Source organism: Pleurodeles waltl, chromosome 10 (assembly GCF_031143425.1).
Source record: "Pleurodeles waltl isolate 20211129_DDA chromosome 10, aPleWal1.hap1.20221129, whole genome shotgun sequence".
NCBI classification, from domain to species: Eukaryota; Metazoa; Chordata; class Amphibia; order Caudata; family Salamandridae; genus Pleurodeles; species Pleurodeles waltl.
Genome location: NC_090449.1, coordinates 397,327,306 through 397,354,243, shown reverse-complemented (window position 1 = coordinate 397,354,243; position 26,938 = coordinate 397,327,306). Strand labels below are relative to the sequence as shown.

The window sequence follows — 26,938 nt, the reverse complement described above, 5'->3', positions numbered from 1 at the left end:
TTTTAATAAGTCTGACATCTTGCCTTCATTGGTATCTCTCTCTGGTTCGTGGCTGATCTCCAATTGTCACTTTCTTAGACATCGAGGCTGCCTTGTGTGTTTTTTTGTCAGAGATCTTAGCCTCCAAGTCTTTCAGTGGTCTTAACTTTTTGACTTTCTTTTCGGTGTCTCTCACCGTCCTTTTTCTTTTGGTGCCTCCTTCGAGGATTTCGATGTCTGATCCTACATGGGCCGTCTCTGCTCCCTCCACATTATCATTGTCATCGCTGGACAGGCCCAGGCCTTTGAGTGATGTCTGTGGTCTCAGGCTGCTTGTCATGTCTGAGTGGTGTTCCAGTCTTTGTTTTTTGTGTACCATAAAAGTTTTCAGCACAAATGCTGTGCAGGCCTCGAAGTCCTCGTCCCAGAGGCCCTTCGGGAGGGCACACATTGCAGACTTCGTGGGGGGGTCTAGCTGCGCAAACTTATGATAGCAGTTTTGGGCAGAATTTAAAGGGGGTGTTTACCATAAGTTGTACCTTGTGTCATTTTACGGTCACTTGTTGTTTCTGGTGGGGGCCCAGTCATGTGTTGGGGTATGGGTGTGTGTGACAAATGGGTTAGGAAGTCATTGTTTGTAGGTGGGTATTCCATTGTATGAGGAAGCACCCTTGTCTCTACCTTTAGCATTACTGCCACATTTATGAACCTCTAAAGTAACATCTTGGAGAAGACTGTTGGCTGTGACTGCGCTGGTAAAAGGTGGAGGCCTCAGAAGAAGTGACTTTGGCGCTCCATGAAAGCTGGAACCGTGAAAAGAACCACAGGGAGTAGAGGTCTGAAGGGGCCCCCATTTATTTTGCTGTCTCAGTGTCATTTTTCATCTTCTCTAGGGTCTGGTCAAGTTGGGGACCAGAAAGATGCTCTTTGTTAAAAGGTACATTAAGGAGGTTTTGCTGCACCTCTAGTTTAAACCCAGAAATACAAAGCCATGCGCAGCATCTAAGGAAAATGCTCATATTGATGCTTCTAGCTGCAGTATCAGCAGTATCTAGCACACAGCGTATGGAGGTGTTTGATATTAGCTTGCCTTCTGAGACACGTTCCTTCCCTCCCTTTCTGTGTTTGCCTGGGAAGGTGGGTTTGCCATTTGCTATTCTTCTTTTGCACCCACAATTCCTACACAGAAAATGTTGAGGGTACTCTTAGAAATTATCTGCACTCCTTTCACAGACAGGAGGGGAACTTGGTGGAAGTGTAAGAGTACTCCGCTCAGCCAACAGCCTCAGGTTTAAAAAGACTTCCATATTTCAATGTCAATGCTGCTTACGTGAGAGAGCATGGACGCAATGTTGTCCAAGTAAGCAGCTGTGTCTACTTGAGTGTTGGAGCAGAAACCACTATTGTGCTCCTTCCACTTGGCCACTGCAAACTGATGAAGCAGTGGGCTAATAGAGAGATTAATGATGTTGGAAAAATGAATTAAGAATGGAGGAGTTAAGATGTCTTATTTTAGATTTTTGAATTGTAGGATTTTTTCTAGGTCTATTAGTTAACAGGATATAATATTGAGGGGGGGTGCAGCTTGTATTTTTTCATTGTAATAAGGTGGGCTATGAAGAAGACCGATCTGGTTGAAACGCTTTGCTCAGAGCCTTGGTGTAAGGAAATGCCTCCTTGGCATGGTTGCCCCCTGACTTTTTGCCTTTGCTGATGCTATGTTTACAATTGAAAGTGTGCTGAGGCCTGCTAACCAGGCCCCAGCACCAGTGTTCTTTCCCTAACCTGTACTTTTGTATCCACAATTGGCAGACCCTGGCATCCAGATAAGTCCCTTGTAACTGGTACTTCTAGTACCAAGGGCCCTGATGCCAAGGAAGGTCTCTAAGGGCTGCAGCATGTCTTATGCCACCCTGGAGACCTCTCACTCAGCACAGACACCCTGCTTGCCAGCTTGTGTGTGCTAGTGAAGACAAAACGAGTAAGTCGACATGGCACTCCCCTCAGGGTGCCATGCCAGCCTCTCACTGCCTATGCAGTATAGGTAAGACACCCCTCTAGCAGGCCTTACAGCCCTAAGGCAGGGTGCACTATACCATAGGTGAGGGTACCAGTGCATGAGCATGGTACCCCTACAGTGTCTAAACAAAACCTTAGACATTGTAAGTGCAGGGTAGCCATAAGAGTATATGGTCTGGGAGTTTGTCAAACACGAACTCCACAGCACCATAATGGCTACACTGAAAACTGGGAAGTTTGGTATCAAACTTCTCAGCACAATAAATGCACACTGATGCCAGTGTACATTTTATTGTAAAATACACCCCAGAGGGCACCTTAGAGGTGCCCCCTGAAACTTAACCGACTGTCTGTGTAGGCTGACTAGTTCCAGCAGCCTGCCACACCAGAGACATGTTGCTGGCCCCATGGGGAGAGTGCCTTTGTCACTCTGAGGCCAGTAACAAAGCCTGCACTGGGTGGAGATGCTAACACCTCCCCCAGGCAGGAACTGTAACACCTGGCGGTGAGCCTCAAAGGCTCAGCCCTTTGTCACAGCCCAGCAGGGCACTCCAGCTTAGTGGAGTTGCCCGCCCCCTCCGGCCACAGCCCCCACTTTTGGCGGCAAGGCTGGAGGGAACAAAGAAAATAACAAGGAGGAGTCACTGGCCAGTCAGGACAGCCCCTAAGGTGTCCTGAGCTGAGGTGACTCTAACTTTTAGAAATCCTCCATCTTGCAGATGGAGGATTCCCCCAATAGGATTAGGGATGTGACCCCCTCCCCTTGGGAGGAGGCACAAAGAGGGTGTACTCACCCTCAGGGCTAGTAGCCATTGGCTACTAACCCCCCAGACCTAAACACGCCCTTAAATTTAGTATTTAAGGGCTACCCTGAACCCTAGAAAATTAGATTCCTGCAACTACAAGAAGAAGGACTGCCCAGCTGAAAACCCCTGCAGCGGAAGACCAGAAGACGACAACTGCCTTGGCTCCAGAAACTCACCGGCCTGTCTCCTGCCTTCCAAAGATCCTGCTCCAGCGACGCCTTCCAAAGGGACCAGCGACCTCGACATCCTCTGAGGACTGCCCCTGCTTCGAAAAGACAAGGAACTCCCGAGGACAGCGGACCTGCTCCAAGAAAAGCTGCAACTTTGTTTCCAGCAGCTTTAAAGAACCCTGCAAGCTCCCCGCAAGAAGCGTGAGACTTGCAACACTGCACCCGGCGACCCCGACTCGGCTGGTGGAGATCCAACACCTCAGGAGGGACCCCAGGACTACTCTGATACTGTGAGTACCAAAACCTGTCCCCCCTGAGCCCCCACAGCGCCGCCTGCAGAGGGAATCCCGAGGCTTCCCCTGACCGCGACTCTTTGAATCCCAAGTCCCGACACCTGGGAGAGACCCTGCACCCGCAGCCCCCAGGGCCTGAAGGACCGGACTTTCACTGGAGGAGTGACCCCCAGGAGTCCCTCTCCCTTGACCAAGTGGAGGTTTCCCCGAGGAACCCCCCCCTTGCCCGCCTGCAGCGCTGAAGAGATCCCGAGATCTCTCAGACTAACATTGCGAACCCGACGCTTGTTTCTACACTGCACCCGGCCGCCCCCGCGCCGCTGAGGGTGAAATTTCTGTGTGGGCTTGTGTCCCCCCCGGTGCCCTACAAAACCCCCCTGGTCTGCCCTCCGAAGACGCGGGTACTTACCTGCAAGCAGACCGGAACCGGGGCACCCCCTTCTCTCCATTCTAGCCTATGTGTTTTGGGCACCACTTTTGAACTCTGCACCTGACCGGCCCTGAGCTGCTGGTGTGGTGACTTTGGGGTTGCCTTGAACCCCCAACGGTGGGCTACCTTGGACCAAGAACTAAGCCCTGTAAGTGTCTTACTTACCTGGTTAACCTAACAAATACTTACCTCCCCTAGGAACTGTGAAAATTGCACTAAGTGTCCACTTTTAAAACAGCTATTTGTGAATAACTTGAAAAGTATACATGCAATTTTGATGATTTGAAGTTCCTAAAGTACTTACCTGCAATACCTTTCGAATGAGATATTACATGTAGAATTTGAACCTGGGGTTCTTAAAATAAACTAAGAAAATATATTTTTCTATACAAAAACCTATTGGCTGGATTTGTCTCTGAGTGTGTGTACCTCATTTATTGTCTATGTGTATGTACAACAAATGCTTAACACTACTCCTTGGATAAGCCTACTGCTCGACCACACTACCACAAAATAGAGCATTAGTATTATCTCTTTTTACCACTATTTTACCTCTAAGGGGAACCCTTGGACTCTGTGCATGCTATTCCTTACTTTGAAATAGCACATACAGAGCCAACTTCCTACACTTGGTGTTTTTTTCAGTTCATATGACTGGTATGGAATAAAATGAACATTCTGCAGTAAGCCTGGAGTGCCTGCGTCTTTTTCATGAATGTGGATTGGAAGGGAATCTTTGGATGTTTATGGAGCCTGCATCCGGAGCCGTGCATCGGCCTTATTGGTGGTAGAAGTCAGCTGCTGCTGGACATTGCAATATATATATATATAGATATTTTTTTTTAAATTTAAATCTACCCTAGGTGTAAATACTCCAGCCCTATCAGGGTCTGTAAAAATATCGTCAGTGTGACGGAAAAGGCCTTTTAACATGGGTAAATACTGAGTGGTCCTTTGACCGTATGAAAGGGTCTCAAAGAGGAAATCCTCTTCTAAAGGCTCCTTGTGGAGCTTAACATCATGAAAGGTAGCAGCCCTAGCTATTAACTCCTGATACGGTCATGGTCAGTGTCACCTGGAGGGTCAATATCATGTGTGTCCCAAGGGTCGGTGTGTAGTGGTGCCTCAAAGGTATCATGCCCTGCACTGTGTTCACCTGTATCGTATTCTGGGGATCCCAGAGGTGAGATATCTAAGGCAGTGGTTCCCACACTATGGTCGGGGACCCCTGGGGGTCCACAAAGCCGCCTCAGGGGGTCCGCAACTGATTAGAAAATTAAATTACATTAACAGATTAGGTCCCCACCTTTCAGTAATTACTCACTGGGGGTCCCTGGATTGCAATAATGATTCAGTGGGGGTCCCCGGGATTTAGTAATGATAAAGTGGGGGTCCACAGAAATCAAAAGTTTGAAAATCACTGATCTAAGGGATATCCAATGGAATGTGGTGGAGAAAGTGAATTTGTCAGTGGAAGTCGTGAAGGTGATGAGGGTGGTGTATGACGCAGAGGGCTAGTAGCTTTATCCTATTTCTTCCACTGTTTTGGTGGCATGAGGAGTCTAGAACCTCCAGAAAAGACATTTCTCTTTTGATGGTGGAGGAATGGATGCCGATGGCTTGGTGAGGACACAAATAGTACAAGCTTGAATATGGATCGGTTTCTGTCAAACACCCAGCTTCTCTTGCAGTCTGTGGAGGATAGTCTTGACTGACTTGCAAGAATCAGACTTTGGAGAAGGCTGTCAGATCCGATCCATGTTTCTTTGCCGACTTTCCACTCTGTGCTGATGAGGTTAATGTTGATGGTCGACTCTGCACCAAGGTGCCAGATGCCAATGGCTTCAGCTTAGGTTGGTGTTTCAGTGCTGAGCTGGAGGGTGGGGCATCAAACGGTTGCTCGGTGCGACCATGGCCAGAGGGCAGTGGTGGACCAAGATCTCTCGATCAGAAGAGTGTTCAACACTGTGTTGAGGGACGGGGAGACCGTACTCCTGGACTGTTGAGCCGGTGTAACTTGCTGCATCTCCAGGTCGACTTCGAGATCTGAGTCGGAACTGCCCTCAGGAGGGAAGGCCTCTTCCGCCGCAGCAGCTGACTCAGGGCGTTGCCCCTCTTCTCTGCTGATGTCTTAATGGCCGAAGATAAGGAGTGTCCTTGATGATTCTCCTCTGCATTTTGAGTCGACATACACAACGGTCTCGAAGAGATTTCTTAGAACAGAAAGATCGAAAAGAGCCACAGTCCGACTCACTTGGTCTAAGTCTGTCTGGGGATAGTTCGCGTGACAGCGTGAGCAGAACCGGAAGGCTGTCTTTTCCATCACCAGTAGGTCATTCTCTGGGGAAAATGAGGAAGATGGCAGAACAACGGCGGAAAGAAAACAATACAACAATGAAGTTGATACCAATGCGCATTATCATCGAGAGGTGGAGTCACTCTACCTTGTGACTCAAGCCTGGACACAGTACAGGTAAACAGCAACTCAAAACTTTTTTTTAATGGAAAGGTCATTTTGTCCAAAATAAGATTTCAAATGACGCATTCCTGAAAGGAGCAGCAGTGAGCATACTTTCTTCTTTATTCGCAGTTTTTGCTGAGCTTCACCAGCTTCATACGTGTAACCCAATCTTCTACCACCACCATTGTCCCTCAGCTGCAATAGCTTGATCACCCCGATCGTGTGCATATTGGCTCACCATTCTATTGAGTGAGCACAAAATTGAGAAGTGTGCCCATAAATTAATTGTTGGTGCATAGACAAAAATAATTAGATAGAACACTGCCCATGGGCGAAGCAAGTAAGGGCCATGACCTTTAAAAAAAATAAAAAATAAAAAAATAAAATAAAAACTGTTGTAAATTAGCACATGCTTGAGACACCTGAATATGAAATTCTTACTGATTTAGGAAGGTACATAAATGATTGATCATTCTAGATTCTGTGCTGTGCTTGGATTTGAGAACACGTTGTACTATATTTTAGAAAAAGACAACTTCTTGTGCAAATGGTATTCTGTATCTCTCTGTTTAGCTAAGTGGGAGCAGAGCTATTGAATTGTCACTGCTAACCAACCAACTCAAAATCAGACTTTTACACTGGAACTGAATTTCTGCATGTTTAAGGAAGAACATTGGTATCAATTAGGTTTAAGTGAGAAAAGCTTTGGCACTAGAGTACAGAAGACTCCCAGGATATTTGATAAAGCATGTGCGGCTTATCAAAAGGGCAGCTACTTCTACAAAGTAGCCTGCCTGAAAGCATCCCTGAAACGAAGAGCGCATTTTTACGTATTATTTCCAGGGAGTTTCTCCTAAGGACAATTTGAGTGCATCTGCAAAGAAGGAAACAGATTTTGAAAACAGACTGATCAGCCATGTTTGTAGATGGGAATGTGTGCTATCAGGTCAGTGTGTACCTGCTGCTGCTGCTCCCAGTGGAGGTACTGCGGCGTTTGCGAGTCTTGTCTCTGCCACGTTCTTTGTCTCCAGATTCCTTGGTCGCTGGCTTCTCCTTGGGACGATCTTTAGATTTGTCATCTGAACGGTCCTTGCGTTTTGATGGAGAGGGAGCCCTGTAAAATACACCAAAAATTCATCAGGCATCAAGTCTTATCACAAGTTAAAGTATGTCTCTTTGATTTTGATTTGCAAAGTCCTCACATATTAACACAAGAGCACTTGAGATGTGAAATCCTGGCTGTTTCAGCACTGGGACAAAATGTAGTGCAACCTATTTACTGCAGTACTGACAAGTCACACATCCTGCTAGACCCTGAAGCTACAAATAGCACATAACATGCTTTGTACTGCAGCATTAACTGTGTCCTGTGACAGCCCCAGGAAAATTGAGAATAGAATGAGGGCATTCAAAAATGAGGTCAGCTGAGATCTCGAACAATTATGAAAGTGGTGCAGGGAGATCAAATGAACCACAACATCAATCTAAGTAAGAGGATAATGTTCCCATGGCAAAATAGATTATGAATACATTGATTACTAGGGGAAGAAAGGGTGTCTGGGAGGTTAGGCAACAACAACCAGAAGGAATAAGATTTGGGATAGGAATATCCTCTGCATGGTATACAGGTGTGCTCCCCTGCCCAGAGTACCAGACTACATATGAATCTGGTATCACAACCTTTATTTTGGGCCTGGTGGTTTACCAATCTAGCCGATGCTCAGAGGCAGAGGACTGTCCCCGACAATGTGCAGTACAAGATCGGTATTATGACCTGGAGGGGCACATCAACTGTGACCTCAGACTGGCAAATGACTTCTGCTCCTGACCTAGGAGTAGCACATAAAGTGGTGGTAGTGGCAGAGGATGCTCGGTATTATCAGTTCTTTTAGCTAGGTCAATGAGCGTGGCATACCCTTCATGTACAGTTCTGCTGTTCCGAGTACTCCAGAGACTTGCGCCGACATGCCTTGTGTATGTCAAGTGTGTGTATATTATGAGTGCATTATGGGTGGTGGCATGAATCTATTTGTGTATGAGTCAGAGTATTGAAGCCTGTGGGATCAATTTTGGATGCCCCAAGTTGATCATGGCACAGGATACATGGTGAGGACAGTGAAGTGAGGGGGTGGAGACTTGGCTACCATACAAAATTCCATGAAGACTTTGTTAGTAAGAGACTGCTCATTAGTTCTTGCTGAGCACTGCCATTTGTTAGATAGTAGAGGTCAAGTGTGGGACTGCACTTTGTTGTTCAAGGTGAGGATGATTTGAGCCCAGTCCTGAACTTTTGTCAGTCCCTCTTCATTGTTTTAGCAAGTCTAATAAACTTCCAGGTGTACAGAACTCACTTCACTGTGTCCATGTGGTGGAGTGCTCCTGTTTGTAGACAGCCCCACTGCTGCCTGGGGTGAGAAGCACCACTTTACACAAAGGCTGTGTCTGCAGAATAGTGGGACAAGGACATTTAAAAAGAGGAGCAAACAATGCATCCACACAGTCTGGAAAATGTTATAAAAGTGGGATCCAAAGCACCCCACCATGTTCAAGTGAGAGGTTCTTCTTGATCAAGGGAGTGCTCTGCAGAGCAGGTGAAAAGCTGCTGATGTGCAACTAGGCTGGTGTCTGCCAGACAGGCAGTCTTCCAGAGGCAAGGGGATATAACCCAAAGTCTTTATTTAATGCTGGAGAAGGTGAGTGTCTGTCTGCTGCCTATTGTGTAAATAATATATTTGGATTGACCAAACATGAACATTGGTTGGGAGGGGTAGCCCTAGATGAAAATGTCGCCATCTGGTTGGCACTGCTACATCTCTCCCTCTCTTGCTCATTTGAATAGCAACCCCACCCCAAAACCAAGCTGCACAAACCACTATGAATAAACAACTTAAATGCTACAAATACATTTGTGAATCTCCCCATCTATTTTCCATCCAGTCCCAGAATACCAACCACATTTGGTTAATCAAAGCCTATGACTCTTATCTAATAGACAAACTGGATATACACGTTTAAATGATAATGGCATACATAAAGATTAAACTGAATTTTTTTATACTGTTGACTGCTGAACCTTTCTTCTCTACCCACCATGGCCCAAATCCATGTTCCCACAATGTTTCTCAGAGAAGATACAATTGCAATATTTTGTAAAACCCATTAGCATTGACAGACAACTTGAATTTATCAAAATCTACAAATAATACTTGTCTTTTTACCACTGTAGTAAGTAATCAGCATAGCTGGTTACTGTTGTGACTACTTTTCATTGCTTATTAAAAATATGCAATCATGAAGTAACTGCTGAAATGAATTAGACAAGGACAGTCAAAGAAAAATGAAAAGATAACTTCCCCTGATATCTCCTACATATTGCTACCCATCAAAAAGGAGAAAGCAAATTCTGATATGTTTGCCGATTAGAAAATCATGATTTTTGTAAAGGCAAGGAGAATAGTATTATGAAGTAACTTATTTACAACTTTTGAGCAGCAAATACTTCAAAGGTTCTAATAGAACACTAGGTGCCAGATGCATCAAAGGGTTTTACCCATTCTGTGTCAATGGGAAAATACTTTGGTACATATGGCCCTAAATGAACACCACTGAAATAACTATGCAGTCTCTCAAAAGCTCCTTTACCTCCATCTTCTGTTGTTGTGATCTTCTTAACCACAACAAATGATTTTCCAAAAGATTCACTATTTCCTGGTACTTTTCTGTAATAAACAAAATTACTTTGCTATCCATTGATCATCAGCCGTCACACAAAAAAACAACTTAAAATCTATATTTTGCCTACATTAACATCATAACATTATGTTTATCACCTTCTTATAACCCCCCTCCTCATAAAAGGGAAAGATAACAATAACCTTGTCTTTAATAAAATTAGGATTCTCTAGTCAGAAAACACATGCTCAATTGGTTTGAAATGAAACTTTCAGAATCTCTCAGCAAGAGACGAATCTGCATCCTTTATAATCTCTTCTATTCTTGCCCACAAGCTAAAACCTTTTAAAGCCATAACACCTCTTACTGTGTGTGCTTTAAAATTAGGATTCACTCCTGCCTCTTTTCTGGCTGCCTTAGCCCATCTTGCGATAGTGGCCAAAGACAGCCCTAAAAGGTTTCACATAATCAGTAACTAACGTACACCTGCACTTCTCTTCTCTCTTGGACTCTTAACTCCTATTCTTTATTTCAACTTACCGCAATTAACTTTGGGAAATCATTGCGTCTGTTTTTATTCTCTTCCAAATCCCAATGAATACCCCATTTGGTTAGTTAACTGTAATGCATATTTCAAAAGCTTTCACATCTGAAACTCCCCTAAAAGAAATTAAGCAGTTGCTGACTTCCAAGATAGCTCCTTTGAAACTGTTGGCAATTTCAAACAATTTAAAAGTCAGATCAATACCCCAGAGACCTTCATTACTGGACTTTGGCTGTCTCTTTGGACAAATCCCTTTCATAACTGTGAGAGACCTATTAAGAAATGTCCTGCTAATATTGCAGACCTAGAGAAGCCTTTCCCTAATGTTCTGGGAATCTTCTAGACTTCATGAAACCTTCCAAACTAGAAGGCTGAGCCCATCTGAAGCTACTAAGGGATATTTTTCCTTTCCACCCCTATCAACAACCCTTTTGTAAAACTGAATTAGATAAGGAATTATTACTATCATTTTCATTATTCAGCGGAAACCAAGCCGGACTCGTCCAAACAACACTAACATTTCTGTATCTTTATTTGAAGTAAAATTATTTTAAATCATAGCGAAAGTAGGAAACCCATATCCTTAATTTCCTACAAATCCTAACTGAATGCATCCATTGCTATTAACCCCGGATCTATCATCCAACTTATGCAATTCTCCAATTGATATGTCAGTCAGGAAGCAAGAGGAATCTTAGAGGACCTAAACATTTCCGAATCCTTCGAAATGTCTCTTTCGTCAATTTCCAATTGCAGATATCCACCATATTCCTTAAATTCCAATATGCCACTACATTGTCTTCTTCTAGCAAATATTGAGCTGTTCATCCTACCTAGAATTTTAAACAAATCCCCCAGATTTTCTTTGCTCAAACTAGCAGTTTCCTTATTCTGCTTCCCTTAAATTTGTTTATGCAAGTCACAGCTGTAATATTGTTCAACCTTAACAAATCAGAACCTACTTGAATGTGAGATTAGAAACTGAAGAGATCTGCTCTCATTTCCAAATGCATTTGCTACTTTTTCCCCTATACACCTTATCTCCCTCATGTCTCCTGATCCAACAATATTGCTCCCAAATCAAGGATCCTTGCATCAGATTTAAAAATAAAACCTGGGACGAAACCAAAAATTGCACCCATTTCCATTCCTCCAAATTCTCCATTCACCAAATTAATGCTTTCACTGCCACTTTCGACATTTCTATCTTCTCCCTGTGTCAAGAGTTCCTTTGAAAGACCCAAACTCTTCAAAAGCTATAAAGCCCACAAATGTAAAGGATAGCGAAAGACTGCCTAAACTGATGAGAATAAAAGGCCAATCACACATGACAATTCTCTTAAAGTTACCTCTGGCTTCCTCAACAAATATTGTACATCCTGCTTTATGTTTCTTAGCTTCTCAGAAAACTGTAATACCACCTTCACCGTATCATGAAACCTAAATAAAATAGATTTTCATGATTAACAATGAAACCTAATGATCCCAACAATTTCTTCATTATAATCAACTATGATTTTTTAGAAATTCTTTTTATTGTTTTGACAGTAATAAAACCATATAACTGGTACCGCTTTACAAAAATGGTGCACACAGATCTCCAGTGTCTCAGAGGAGCACGGCAAGCTCATATGCCTTCAACCACATCTCCTGTCGCTACACCTTCAGTTGACAAATAAGTAACAGAGCCGGTTCTAATCATAAGATGTAGATCCATTCCATCACTTGGTAGTCTTGTTTGGACAGCCTCTTGATCTATAAAGTGCCCCCTCGGGTATCTCACAATAGCCCATTCCCCTTAGCTATTCCTGAAAGATATCTCCTCAGCATCTGACCTGGTCTCAGTTAGCCAGTGCACACCAGATACCGACCATGTTGTGCAGTCCCTGGAGACCATCTACACCCAATGGAGGCATTTAAATTGGATCAACCCTAATCATGCTGGAATCACCAATGGTTTGTTGCCATCTTGGTGTCTACCCAGTCTTCATCATTAATTCCTCCTATATCACTAACCAAACCTTGGAGGTCAAGAACGGCACAGGTCCACCTTAGACTTATTGCAGACATTGATACATGCGATTGACTTGTGTTCCTCTGTGACTGTATTCTCTGTGTGGTTGGTTGGTGAGGTTGCCACGGCTTTCATACTCGGGGCAGCAGTCACAGGGGGGTGGTGCGCAGGAGTCCTTGACACTCCAATTATCTTCTCCATTGAGACTTAGCTCATCCTACTCCTCAGTTCATACTAATATTGCTCAACACCCTCCCACAAACATACCATGCCTCTATGGCGCGCTTGGGTGCCCTGCGTCTCTCTTGGGTTCATTGCCTTGCACCTCCTCCAATCTGCAGAGAGGAGGCGAAATCCTCGGCATGTGGCATAGTTTACTGTTGATGTTTTAATTTTACCTCCTTGTATATGATATAAGGAATGTCTTTATTCCCGTGTACCTGAACTGTCGCTTCAGGAGTGTCTCACCTTGTTTGTTACTATTGAAACAATAAAGAGATTTAAAAAAAAATATATAAAAAAAAAAAATCACTAACCAAACGTTCTTGCATGGCTGCCATGGGATTGGGCGTGTTGACAATCAGAGTCCTGTACAAGTGTGAAATGGCCTTCTCAATTTCCCCCCTCTGGAGTTTGGGTTCTAGTGGGTTGTGATTTCCCCTATTGGTTCTAGAGCACACCTCGGTTGCACATGGAGATAAAAATGGGGTAGGTGTAGGCAATATTCCATGCTTAATTAGTCGAATGAAAGCATGTGCTTGTACGTCCAGACATCTCTTAGCTTGGAAATGCCCAGTTTGTTCCACCTCTGGAACCACTTCAGTTAGGTTGTGTTTTTTCAACCAGGTCCCTAGCCAGAGGTGCGTTCCCCAGGTGATCTTCATATCCCACCCTATCCACTTAAGGGCTTTGTGCCAGCGTTCAATAGGGATGGCTGTGACCTGGGACACCCTTGAAAGGACCCTGGTGCTGTAGAGCCATGATCAAGAGGCAGAGTCACTAGGGTCAGCCACTTCCAGGCAGGTGGCCGCGTCATCCCTGTCTCCCAAATATCCAGCTGTTAATTGGAAGCTTTTGGGCTACCCAGTAAAGTTGCACATCTATCGCTCCTAGACCCCATAGAGAGGCGCCTGAATAATTTTTTTATGTGCGGCTCTAGGAGTGGACATCCACAACATAACCATTAATCTCAGTTTATATCACGGCGAACCATTTTGGTGGCATCCTGTTAGGGTAGTTCAGGAGCTGGTGACAGCGTAATCATCTCAAGTAGGAAAATACGTACCAGGAGATTTAATGAGAGGGAGCTCCAGGTGGCCTTTGATCTTTAGCACAAGGAGGACTATGTTCAGCCCCCTGCAACTCTCAGGGTCAGCTGACAGATGTACCCCACTTATGTGAAGATGCCTTTCATGTATTGGATGTTGAAGCTTCGGTAGTGTTCCAGGGTGAGGGCTTCACCAGTGGGATAAGCTGCAATTTATCCCAATTCACCTGGAGGCCGAAGTCATCTCCATACACCTTTAACATGTGGAATAGTCAGGGAATTGAGACCTTGTTGCCTGTATGAACAAGAAGACCTCACCTGCATTTAAAGAGATGCAGTCCTTGATCGGTCAGCCCATCTCAGTCCCAGACCAGCACACTGAACCCGATCTATTCAGCATAGGGCTTGGCTGCTGGAGCAAAGAGATAAAAAGACAGGGGACAGCCCTGTCTGGTGTTCCACTGTATAGTGAATCTTTGGGATGGCACCTCACTTGAGCCTCACCCTAGAGGTGCTGTAGAGTAGTTGAATGTATTTGTAAAAATATGTTCTAAAGTTCATGCACTGTAGGACTAAATTGAGGAAATGGCATTTGACCAAATCAATTTCTTTTAAGTCTAGTTGAGGTATGAGACGGTTCAGAAATTTCACGTGCTCATGCAAGTACATTGGGGAGTCTTTCGATGTCATGCCTTGTAACCCTGGCTGGCAAAGAGGCATTTGGGTCCTTTGAGAGCAAGGAGTATGCTGCAAGTAGCTCTGCCAATATTTTAGCCTCAACACTGATCAGAGCGATTGAACTGTATGAGGCACGACCAGTCTGGGATTCATTCAGCTTGGAAAGCGCTACCACAGTGCCTCCATACATGTCTGGGGGAAGGATCTGTTTTGAAGGTCTTTACTAAAGATAACCAACAGCTGGGGAACTACAGCAGAGGCTAACAGATAGCTGGTTTTGCTGATTTCGAAGTGGTAACAGCTTCCTTAGTGTCTAGAGATGCAAGCAGTAAAATATCAACCCTCCCCCCCCTTCCCTTTTCGTATGCACAATTGGGGCTGCAGCTATGCCCTTTGTAAGGTGTTTCAGAGTTTGGTCTCTTAGGGGTGGTGGCACGTACACCAGGCCTAAAAAAAAAAAAATCATTAAAATGTTACTACACATGCAGGTCGAGTAAACCAAATAATCAACTTGATAGAACTGAAATGTACTTGACCTGTAAACTTGTCTCAAATTGTGTAATCCTAGGCAAATATTTTATTTTATAGAGCTGCCTTTTTCTTCAGTCTCACATACGAGGGAGTGCACCTTCAAATATGTGAGTTCGGCATTTCTGCTGTACTAAATAAAACCTTTTATTTGATTAACTAGGACTAAACATTTGCTCCATGTACATTAAGAATCTAGCCCACAAATAGGATACACATGATCCCTGACATGCCTCTTAGTTTACTAATAGCATTGCCATCAGAGCAGAAGCACTTCACAGTTCATATTTAAACACTTACTTTAAATAGCATTAAAAAAGCATGGTGTGGTAGCACACTATCATTTACAGACAGTAAATTTCCCATTGAAATGGCCAAAACAGTTCCCACAAACTTGCAGCTTTACTGATAAACTATATAGTGTATTAAAAATAATCTGTGAAAACTGGGTTTGAGAAAACATTTATCATTTGCACATCAACAAGTAGTGTTCTGATTTCATCCTATTAAAAACAATTTCATCCCACAGAAGTACAAAAAAAATGGGCTTTCACAACTACTGAAATATATTTTGAAATGTTCGAACAGTTGACTTATTAGCCGTTTAAATGTTGTGTGTTAGGAAAAATCCGGCACCCCGTAGCCTTTAATTTCTCACTCTCTAGTACAGCAGGTCAGACTATTCACTTTACAAAATCCAGGAACTCTGAAGTTAGAGAAGTTAACTGACTTCTGACCTCTTTCTCTGAACAAAAAGCAAATGTGACAAGATAAAAAGAAGATTTAAAGGCATTTTACTGCTCCTTCACCTTCTGAGTGAACAGAACATCTGTTCTTTGTCAGATTGACAGAATGGGCGAGTAGGTTCTAAATTTAGCTTGACCTGATAAAATCAAACTGCTATAGCAAGTGGGCAGGTAGATTTCGAGGCCTGTACAAGCTAATGATCAACCAGGATCTGTATTAAATTGTGCCTGTGATCTGAACAAACCGCCCCAGGTGGTCTGCTATCATGTCAGCTATCACTAGTGAGTGTTTTATGTAACAGAATTGCTATGCTTCTAAACCCTCTGGTGAAGCCTGCATGGTAGGCCCTGTGAAAGTCAAAGAAGCCAAGGCAACAGCAGTTATTGCCCAGGAGATGGGTCTCCTTGGGAAGGAGCACTGCATGTTGTAGGGCTTTTGTTTGGTGCATTACCAGCTCGTCTAAAACCTGTTTAAATCACTCACACTCCACGTAAGGAATTTATATGTCAGGGCCTTGGGGTTGCTAGTCGTAGCGGGCATTGTAGGGAAATGTACCCTTCCTGAGCGCATGTGCAATACCTGTACCCCGTCAGAGCCAAACAGAAAAACTCCCTATCTCCTGCCCCACACTAGTCCACATTTATGATTAAAACTTTACACACTAATTGTAATAACAAATGAAGAAAAGAGAAAATCAAATCAGTGAGTCTACTGCAGAAGGGAGATGTTCAGCTTGCCTGCCCACTCTGTGCTGTATCGATTAGCCCATCCTGCCTTTATACAAGTAACTTTGTGTTCCACCTGCCCAACCTTAAGGTTTTTCTTGGATTTGAGGCTAGTTGTTTAGGGACATTGTGTGCCAGTGTTCTTGCTGGAGCCCATCAACGTGGACCCCCAGTCTCTGAGCCCTGCATGCATCCTTGAGCTGTGAAGTTTTCTGTTGAATCTCTTTGAGTTGTTTGCCAGCAGACAGGAGATGTTTACAGGCACCAATCACCCTTGTCTCGCCACTTGGTTGGCAGAGCTTTTAGGAATGGATTTCAGAACTACGAGTTAGTCCCACACAAATTCTGGGTTGTTGAAGAAGGTCTTCCCTAGGAACAGGGCCTTCAGTTTTGCTGGGTATAGTAAGTAGTATGTATTGCAGTTGGAGGTTGCGCAGTTTTTGTTGTTTTATCCCAAGGAACTACTTACATTAGAAATGCAATTTGTTGGTATAGTCCGGGAATATCATAACTTTTGCTGTGATGCAACGCAGATCAGTGTGGTGTCAAGTCTGCCTGAGCATCCCTACTAGCATGGTTCATTCAGCACTCTGAGGATAGGATGTGAGGGAGATCCAGGCAGGGGCTTAGGAGTCCACGCCCTTTGGGCTCTCTCAAGGATGATTCAGGACAACAGGTCTGTCGTTGCAATCCAAGACCTGAGCCCATCAGCAAAAAAGGCCTCCAGCCACTGGTCCTCTGTTATCTTCTGGCAGACCCACTAGTTTAAGATTGATCCTGCGCAATCGTCCCTCGGCATCTTTAGGCAAGTAGGCCAACCAGCACCTGCAGTCTTCAGTTGTTTGATCTTTGGGCTTTGGAGTTGTGATTTGTTTTTTGGCTTCTGTTATATGTAGTGAACATTTTCCTAGGTCAAGAGAAGGAACAATTCCATTCCCATCCCACCCATCTTCTCATTCAGATTGTTGTGGGAGTCCTTGATTGCCTGTATTACTGTGGCCTGGGATGATCGAGTGGGATGATTGAGTTCTCCTGTCGAGTCTAGATCTCCCCCCCCCTCCTCTCAAACGACTAGCTACACATCAGGCCCTGTTGCAGCTGGGTATGTTTGGTGAATCTATATTCCCTTGGCTGGAGGCGGCCCGCCTTGTCTTTCACCATGGTAGTGTCTCTGGGAGGTTCCAGGTGTGCCCACTTTAGTGCGAGACCCACCTTCCGTCCAGGTCCTTTGACAGGCTCTTCCTAAAAGATCAGGGATAATGGGAAAAGGGACCGCAACCAGAAATGGAGAGTTCGTCCTCCAGCTTGGACACAGTACACCACCAAAGCACCCCAGGCACTCAATCCTCCAGCCACTCTAGCTGGGTGGCCTGGTGTGTTACTGTCTTCCAGCGTCCACCACGTGCAACTGCAGTTGCCGCTGTTCCAGCCTTCCTAGCTCGCTAGCCAACTCACCAGGACAAGCAATACCGCAAATATGTTTTAGCCTCCTCATGAGGGTGACTTTCTAGGTCTTCTGTAAAGGATGCGGCCATGATGCAAGTGGCCTACCTGCTGCCTCCACTAGGGCCGCTCTCTCAGATGATCCGTGCTTCCGCAATTGGGCCTTCTCATCACCCACTTTTTGGAGGTTTGGGGGGGGGGGCACATCTTCTGTTTGAGGGGGCACCTGTTGGCACCAGGGACAGGGCCGTGATAAAAGAGGCCCTGGCTGCCAAGTTACAGGCCCTTTATTTTCCTTCGACATAGATTTAACTGTCTCCTAAACAGTTTCTTCAACATGTCACCAGCATTTTATTAGATCCTCCTGGAAATGTTGTGCCGTATTATCCTGTTCTGTCATATTTATTTTGTCCTCTAGCGAAATGCACTTCTGTGAGGTGATCAGTGTTCTTCAATCTAAATTCCTCTCACTATTATTTTTTAAGATGTCGAGTATCACAAAACTTGCCAATTTCTAATAACAGAAATTAATTCAGATGCTCAGACTAATACCAAAATCTAATACACGAAAACAAACTGTAAACTTCTACACTGCAGGGGTGTGGAATTTATTAAAATATCTACTTGTCCAGGGGACAGGTTGCTTCTCAAATCTACTTGTCCTGTAAAAAGATCTACTTGTCCCTTTGGTGCCATGTAGTGTGGCGACAAATTATGGCAGCAATTAATAGCCTCTCTGATTATGCCAGGGCTACTACTGAATACTTGGAGTTTCAATCCCTACTGTAGAAATTTCCTTATTTTGCCACCTTTCTGCAGATCTGCATACTGGGGCTGGAGGAAGCAGTAAGCAATAGTTCCAGGGCTGGAATGCCTTTGAGTCTGCAAACCTACTAACCTGCATGTTTTAAAGATTTTTACCAGCTTCTCTCTAATATTTTCCCATAATAAGAAAGGTTGGACATTTACTCCTGACAATGGCAGAATTAGAACTTCTTCCAGGGTTGGGAAGAAAGTGGCTGGAGGGAAAATGAACTTGCAAATGCTCAATAGATTTTCACATGAGCAAATCTACACATCGTATTTACCCACGCTAAAATACAGTTCACAAATATTTTATAGGGGTACGACATATACCATGGGTGCACTTTTGTGACTTTCTTTAAGAATTTGGGGCCACAAGTAGGTAGGTTCAGATTTGCGACCTGCAAATTGCGAGTCGCAAATCCGAATGTAGGATGGTGTCCTTGACACCATCTGTGATTCGCAAGGGCTTCGCAAATGCCCACATCATGAATAATCATGAGGTGGGTCGCAATTTGCGACCCCCTCACGAATGGTGGCCTGCTGGAGACAGCAGACCACCATGTCTGTGACTGCTGTTCAATAAAGCAGGTTTTTTTGTAACGCAGCCCGTTTTCCTTAAAGGAAAACGAGATGCATAACAAAAACGAAAAATGAAACGTTTTCGTTTCATTTTTTCAGAGCAGGCAGTGGTCCACAGGACCACTGCTTGCTCTGAAAAAATGTTTACAGTGACATTCACAATGGGAAAGGGGTCCCATGGGGATCCCTTCCCTTTTGCGAAAGTGTTAGCACCCATTTGAAATGGGTGCAAACTGCGATTGGTTTGCGCCCGCGTTCGCGGTCACAAAACAATCCTACATTGGACTGCGAGTTGCAATTAGGAAGGGAACACCCCTTACTAATTGCGAGTCGCAAACCCGTTTTGTGATTCGGTAACCAGGTTACTGAATCGCAAAACTGGGTTTGTGCATCGCAATGTGCTTTTTGCACGTCGCAAACAGCGAAAGTCGCTGTTTGCGACATGCAAAAAGCTACCTACATGTGGGTCTTGGTCCCTAATTAGGTCTGGTGTTAACAAAGACATTTTCTTTTTTTAAAACTTCTATTTCTCTCTCTTTCGGCTGGCTTTACTGTGAGTGATCGCATTCTGCTCTTCCACAAGGAGCATATTGCCACACAAAGTAGTTTTGTTCAGTGTCAGGAACTACAGTGGCAATCAGTGACGTAACGAAACTGGAGGGTGCCCCTTTGCAAAGAACATGGAGGAGCCCCCTCTCCAGACTCACTCAGTGCAGGTGCTGTGCTGACGGGGCCCCCTGGAGGGCGGCTGCGGGGCCTTTGTTATGCCGCTGGTGGCAACGTGTGCTTTAAGAGTTCAAAAACTTTTTGGGGGGGTTTTGCCAATGTTTGTTACAATGTTGAGGGCCTGGTAGCTCCCACAACAATAAAGTGTTACAAAAGCCATGTCAAAACAAGACACGCATTGATGAAACTAAAAGACTTATAAAAATATGTCAGATCAGTTGGCTTTGTCAGTGTTTGTTTATTTTCATGCTTCCCATAATCGTGTTGAAAATGGTTACACTGATTTTCCATTAGAAATATTTTTGGGAAATACTAGCATGCATCAACACATTTTACTAAATGACACTTAATTTGCATATAATCAGAGAGCATTCTGGGAGCATTATACTTAGCCTCTTAGCCTAAACTTTTCAAACGTGTGTATACGTTTTTTTTTTTTTGTACTGGAACCAACGTCAGTAGTGAAGTGTGACCTTAAAACATTTATTTACAGCACGCACCCTAATAATGAAGGCTTTCAAATAATGAACCATAAATACAAGTTCGAACAGCATTATCCTTTGGAAACACATTACCTCAACTGCAGAGAGTTCAACTCTCTGTAAACAGGCAGCCAAAGGGTTTGTGCTGCAGGGGGTTGGGCCTACTTGTCCCAAGGACAAAGTAAACATAAAAACTTGTTTCCCTGGACCCCAAACAAGATGTCCTGGGCGTCGGGCAATAGGAATTCCACATCCCTGACACTGTCAGTTAAATGGGCCTCATAATCTCCAACGGAACTAGCTGATTTTAGTCAGCCATGCAACGGCAGAAACACTTTCCATGGCAACAAGTTATGGTGCCAGTTCATCTTTCAAATCTGTCTTTGTTTGAAACAAGGCCAACCTGATTTCAAAATAATAATGCAATGCTTTGCTGTGATTGCAAACTCCACAACAAACATGGCCACCAAGTATTACTATTGCCTCTGAAGCCGGCTGTGCCCTCACTTCCTTCAACATGCGCCCGGCACAATTAGTCAAACGCTGCCACGGACGCCTCATACCAACTGACCAATATTGAAATACTTGGTCTTTCTTTCCTATAAAATATTAGGAATGCTTATTCTAATTTTTTTTTAACTATAAAATAATGTTATATTGAAATAGTTTTTCTACAAATAGATTACATTGCTATTTATTTATTTTTTAAATCATGCCTATCAAAAAACAATTGAACCTGTATATTGGGTTACCCATCTATCCAATAACCTACATTCATGCAACATATCATGCTCTTAATCTAAATTAATATTAATACAAAGAGTAAAGTACTTATCTGCGAAGAAAAAGTAAACAAAAGAGGTAAACGATGGAGGCCCAGGTGCATATGAGAGAATGAAGAGTTCTATTTTCAATACGAGTTAATTTAGTGTTCTATTACATGGACCGTTGAAGTGTTTGCTGCTAAGAAGTAGTAAATAAAAGTTAATGCATAATGCTAGCTTCCTGTCTTGCTATAAACTGTAGAACCAACAGATCAAGGCAGCCAGCTGTAAGAATCCATTTGTATTGCTCCTTTTCCTTTAACACATGTAGTTTGAGTTCTCTCTTTGAACGCACTGCCTATCGCATATGTTATCTTATTTATATTTGTTTAAGTAAAATAAGCCTGGCTCCACACCACGGGCTTGCAGCTGGTTTCTTTCCCTAGCTGGGGCATGATACTCATTATAATCATGTGGTAAAAATAACTAACCGACCTCGGCTGTTGTATTTTGGGGAGGGAAAGACTGATATCTATACCTTTGAACCACGCAATCCTTTGAAGGGTCTCAAGAATGTGGGACGTCAGGCAGCTGCAGATGGGAGTCGAGGACAAAGCAGGGAATGGAACCGGGAATGGAACCGGTGTGTGGAAACTGATTCCCTCCTCAAAATTCTTGTATGACGTATACCATTATTTACTTACTTTATGTACCCTTTAATGGACGAGTATAAATATCACTGTGAAATGCTCCATGCTAGCACACTTTACTTCGGGCCAGGGATGCCAGTTGTAAATCTGTCCTCTTTGCTGCAGCAAAAATAAATAGACCTTTGGTCACTGATTTTCACTCCGGCTCTCCGTGTCAAAACTCCTATGTAAATACATTTGTAAGTATCTTTAAAAACGTGTTTTTCAATTTGGTGCCCGAACAGGGACCTTCCAGTGGATGTCTTCAGTAGCGCTGTCACGAGACGTTCTGCCAGTGGGGGGACGCCGTTCCGGAGGTGTAGATTCCAGGGGCCTCTGCACAAAGACTTAGTTTCAAAGCAGCTATATCTTATCCACCGGGCAGGCCTCTCCCCGCTTTTCACGATATCCCAGCGAAGACCCTGAACATCTGCTTTTAACTTGACTGATTAGTCTGACACAGGCGGCCGGAGAGAAATCCAGGAAAAAGCAGATAATCAGGTGAGACTGTTCCTCACTGGCTGTTTGTCTGCTTTAACTTGCATTTGAGAGAATCATTGTTTTTTAGATAACTTCTCAATTTTGGGAATGATTAGTTCTTGGTAAATTTGTACAAGGTACCATTTGACAATTTGTATTACACGTGTTTTGTTAATTTTGAATATTTTGTCTAGGCCTGGACCAGTTTGTAAGTTGGTAAGCATTTGATAAAAGGGGTTTGAAAAAAGTTACTTTATTGCATGTTACATTTTGAAATTTAAAAGGTTAGATATGGGAAATAAAAAATGCTGGCAAGGGCTATGTTGTTGTTTTCGCCGAAATCATGTTCCACGTTAAGATAAAAAACAACCAATCCCAAAAGAGGGAACACCAGGGTGGGACATGTTAAAGGATTATGGTTTAGAGAATAATTTGTATAACAGTATATTGCGCAGATCGCAGATATACTAGACATTGTCTTGACCTCGAGTGGCTGGAGGATGGTTCTTTTGATTTAAAGAAAATAACCTACTTACAGGAATGTTTGTTTCATAAAAAGGCTAGACAACACATGTTTGAGGTATATAGAAAATGGGAAACTGAGGCCACCAAAAGAAAAATTAAGACAGATAAATTGGTAGAGAAAGAACAAAGTAAAACCATAATGCAAAAAGCAGCACAATACCACCATTCCCAAACCCAGAAAAGAATTAAGTCTGAGGATAGAGTCCATACAGCCCAGGTGGAGGGAAGTTATGTATCAAAGCAGACAGAATCCAAACATGCATTAGAGGAAGGTGAGGTATTGCTACAGATGTTAGATAATAGCCCCACTGCACCTCCACCTTTCACCCCCCCGCAGTAGCCCAACCTAACATGGGGGCACAGCAACAGCAGCAAGTGCCCAATTTGGGAAATCCAGATGCACCACCACATCAACCAGTGCCACAGCAACCACAGACCTCAGCCCAAGTTCCAGTTCTCCATCCCCCTGTTTCGCCGCCACCCACGGATAACGCAATCTTGCAAACAATGTTCTCCACCCCTAATACCACAGACCTTCTATGTACACCCAAGAAGTTGATTTCACCCCCTAATACTCGCTCCACTATTGGGGAAAATGAAAGACGGGTTATCAAAAATCAGTCAGGGACTTGGATGGCAAATCCTATTTACACTCACACCGATATCATGCACACAGTACAAGATATGCCACATTTTGAACAGCAATTAAGTACATGATTGAAAAATTGGAAGCAGATTGGTATTGTGGTAATAAGGACCCTATCAAAAAGAATTATACCAACTTTGGCGTGATAGCGCAGTCTGTAAATTTGATGGTGAGGACCTAATAGAGGGAGTACGCATTTGCGTTTTAGCTAGAGAACAAGTCCTAAAAATGTATGAAAAGGGATTCCCAATGAGGGAAGTACATCCTGGTCCTCCAACTCCTGCTGCAATCGCCGCTGCAGTTGCGGCCAACCAACCGCCTCCGGTATCTATGGCTCAGTTTGTCCATGTCCCCTGGAAAAGGGAAGGGGTGTTGGCTATAAAAAAAAAGGATTTGCCGGATCCTTGAAAGAATCCAGCTGGGTTCTATTGTGACCTTAGAACTTCAATTTCCACCACCACCATGACCCTCAAAGACATTGATTATTTTTTTGGGGTCTTATTGGGCCCTGAATTCTGGCATAAAATTCGAAGAGTATAAGATGCACCTACTTTTGAAGAACATGAAGCACGCAGGGCACCAGGAGCCTTACCTCATCAGGATATTTTAAATTTACCTAACCGAATATTGACTAAACTAGAAACTGTTATTCCCCTTCAAACTGTGGATTGGGGAAAACTTGCCACTTATAACCAGAAAACAGGTGAAGATGTCCCAGATTATATTACTAGAATTGAACAAGCGTTCATAGATTTTAGCGGTCAAGACCTCGCCACCGTAACAGGTGTCACGCTATTTGTGGAACGCTTGGTTAATGGCCTCCTATCTGAAATATCACAAAAATTAAAAGCAACAGAGAGTTCATGGATGACGAAGGGACAGGCAGAGATTTTACAGATGGCACAATATTATGAGCAGATATAAGGAAGAATTAGAAAAGAATGAGAAGTCAGTAAAAGAATTAAAGAAAAAGGTACTATTACAGCAGGCATATCCCCAGCGGGACACAACCCCTCAGTCACGGAGTGGCCCACCAAGGGGACAGGGTCGAGGGCGAGGTGCATCTGCACCACCCCAAAACTGCTGACTGAATATCAACCAATGCGCCTACTGTAAACAAGATGGCCATTGGCGTGATACTTGCCCATTACTGGAAAGAAGGCAGAGTATGTCACTTGATAGAGGGAATGCGTCAGGTAATACACAAGGGCGAGGAAGAGGTAGAAATGGTCAGAATTTGCAGAATGGAAACCAGGTCCCGCATAACACTAATATTTTGCTGATGATTCTTTTTCTGAATTATACAATTATTAGGACAGCCACAGACAGGGCCAGGGGCGAGTAAGTATTCCTGTAGATCACAGTGGTCCCTATTTCGATGTAAAAATCGAAGGAGAGGGCCAAAAGTTTCTCCTAGATACTGGCGCCACCAGAACATCTATTGCACATTCTGCAGTCCCCGGGGCTGCCCTGTCTGGGCTTCATACCACATCAATTGGGATTTCTGGGATCCCCGTGGTGAGCCGCATCTCAGCTCCTATGAGAGTAACTGTAGGACCATTTACAGTACACACGCCACTCTCTTTAACCTCAGGTTGCAATGTAAACTTGTTTGCATTAGATATGTTAAAGAAATTAAATGCAGTTATTCACTGTTAAATGGATGGTGTCTATGTAACTATGGATAGCATTGCCCCTTCCCGGTGCATGTTTTCACAGGAATAAGACTTACCCCCAGAGCTAGCGGAAATAGACCCTTGCTTATGGGCCAAAGGCAAAAATGATGAAGGCATTATGGATATCGACCCTATTGTAATAAAAATCAAACCAGTTGCCCGGTTACCTCGTGTTCCTCAATACAGATTACCTAAAGCAAGCCAAAAAGGGGTCAAGGCAGTCATTTCTGACCTTGTGCATGCAGGTGTAATAAAGGAAATAGTGAGCAGCCCTTGTAACAGTCCAATTCTTCCTGTTGTCAAGAAACAAAATGATGCTAATAGATCAAATGTTGAGCAATCAGTTACTGATAACACGGTATATTGATTAGTTATTGATATCTGAGAAATAAATAAAATAGTAATTCCCCGGTTTCCTGTGGTCCCAGACATGAATAGTCTTTTCACCATGATTCCACCCTCTGCGTGTTATTTCTCAGTCATCGATTTGAAGAATGCGTTCTTCAGTATTCCAATCGCCGAAGAAAGCCAATATTTGTTTAGTTTCGCAATATTTGGTAGATCATTTTCACTGACAAGAGCTCCTCAAGGATTTGTGGAGAGTCCCAGCATATATAGTCAATGTCTTAAACGTCAACTAGACCAATTCAATCCACCTTCAGGCTCTGCACTGTTGCAGTACACTGACGATATTTTTATTGTCTCAGATTTCATGACGCAATGTAAGACTGATACGGTTGCATTATTACTTCATTTAGCATCCCTGGGCCATAAGGTGTCCCTCCCAAAATTGCAGTATTGAAGAGAGGAGGTCACCTATCTAGGACACCTCCTCTCTAAGGAGGGAAGGAGATTACATCCAGACAGAATAAAACTGGTTCATACAGTGTCTGCACCACGCACCCCTTCTGAAGTCCGAGCATTTTTGGGATTTACATCCTTTAGCAGACAGTGGATTCCAAATTTTGCACTTATATCGAAACCTTTGATTGCTCTGACACTTTCAGATGTGCCCTCTCCTGTACCTTGGACTGACAGATGTGAGGAGGCTTTTCAGGAACTAAAAAAGGCGATGTGATCTGCTCCTGTATTGGGTAATCCAGATTACAGCAAACCATTTGTTTTATTTGTGCATGAAAAGCATGGCTGTACATTGTCTGTTTTGACACAGGATCAAGGTGGGAGACAACGCCCTTGTGCATACTTCTCTTCCACCTTGGACACTGTGGCGCAAGCTTGGCCTACTTGTCTTAGAGGAGTGGCTTCTGCAGCTGCTGCGGTGAAACAAAGTGAAGGGTTTGTTGGTGGCAATACGCTCACTGTGATGGTTCCTCATGCAGTTGATATTTTGATAAACAAGACACAGACGCAGCACCTCACCAGTGCTTGTCTAACGGGTTATAAATTAACATTGTTCAGTCCAAATATTACTTTGAAGCGGTGCAATGTCTTGAACCCAGCTATTTTACTACCCCTCCCTCAGGACAATGTGGAATTCGATCATAATTGCATTTTTGCCACTGAGGAAGAAACCAAGGGACGGGTTGACTTAACAGATACTCCCCTATCTGACCCACAGGGAGAGCTGTTTGTAGATGGGTCTGGCTTCAAGTTACCAGACGGTACAACCACTGCAGCCTATGCCGTCACCACATTAAAAACAAGTGGTTGAATCTCATAGAATCACGCAAAATTCGGCACAGGCTGCAGAATTAATTGCCCTCACCAGAGCTTGTGAAATAAGTGAACATCTCAGTGTTAATATCTACAATGATAGCCAGTATGCGT

At 43.7% G+C, this 26,938-nt stretch overlaps 1 protein-coding gene across 1 annotated transcript in view; it reads right to left on the bottom strand.

Annotated features, from left to right (window-relative positions):
• RNPS1 (RNA binding protein with serine rich domain 1) overlaps positions 1–26,938 on the bottom strand; it is an 86,121-nt gene that overhangs the window by 34,971 nt on the left and 24,212 nt on the right. The window contains exon 2 of the mRNA XM_069210620.1: positions 7,117–7,272. Within this exon, the coding sequence (XP_069066721.1) occupies positions 7,117–7,272 (156 nt within the window). The remainder of the gene's footprint in view (positions 1–7,116; positions 7,273–26,938) is intronic.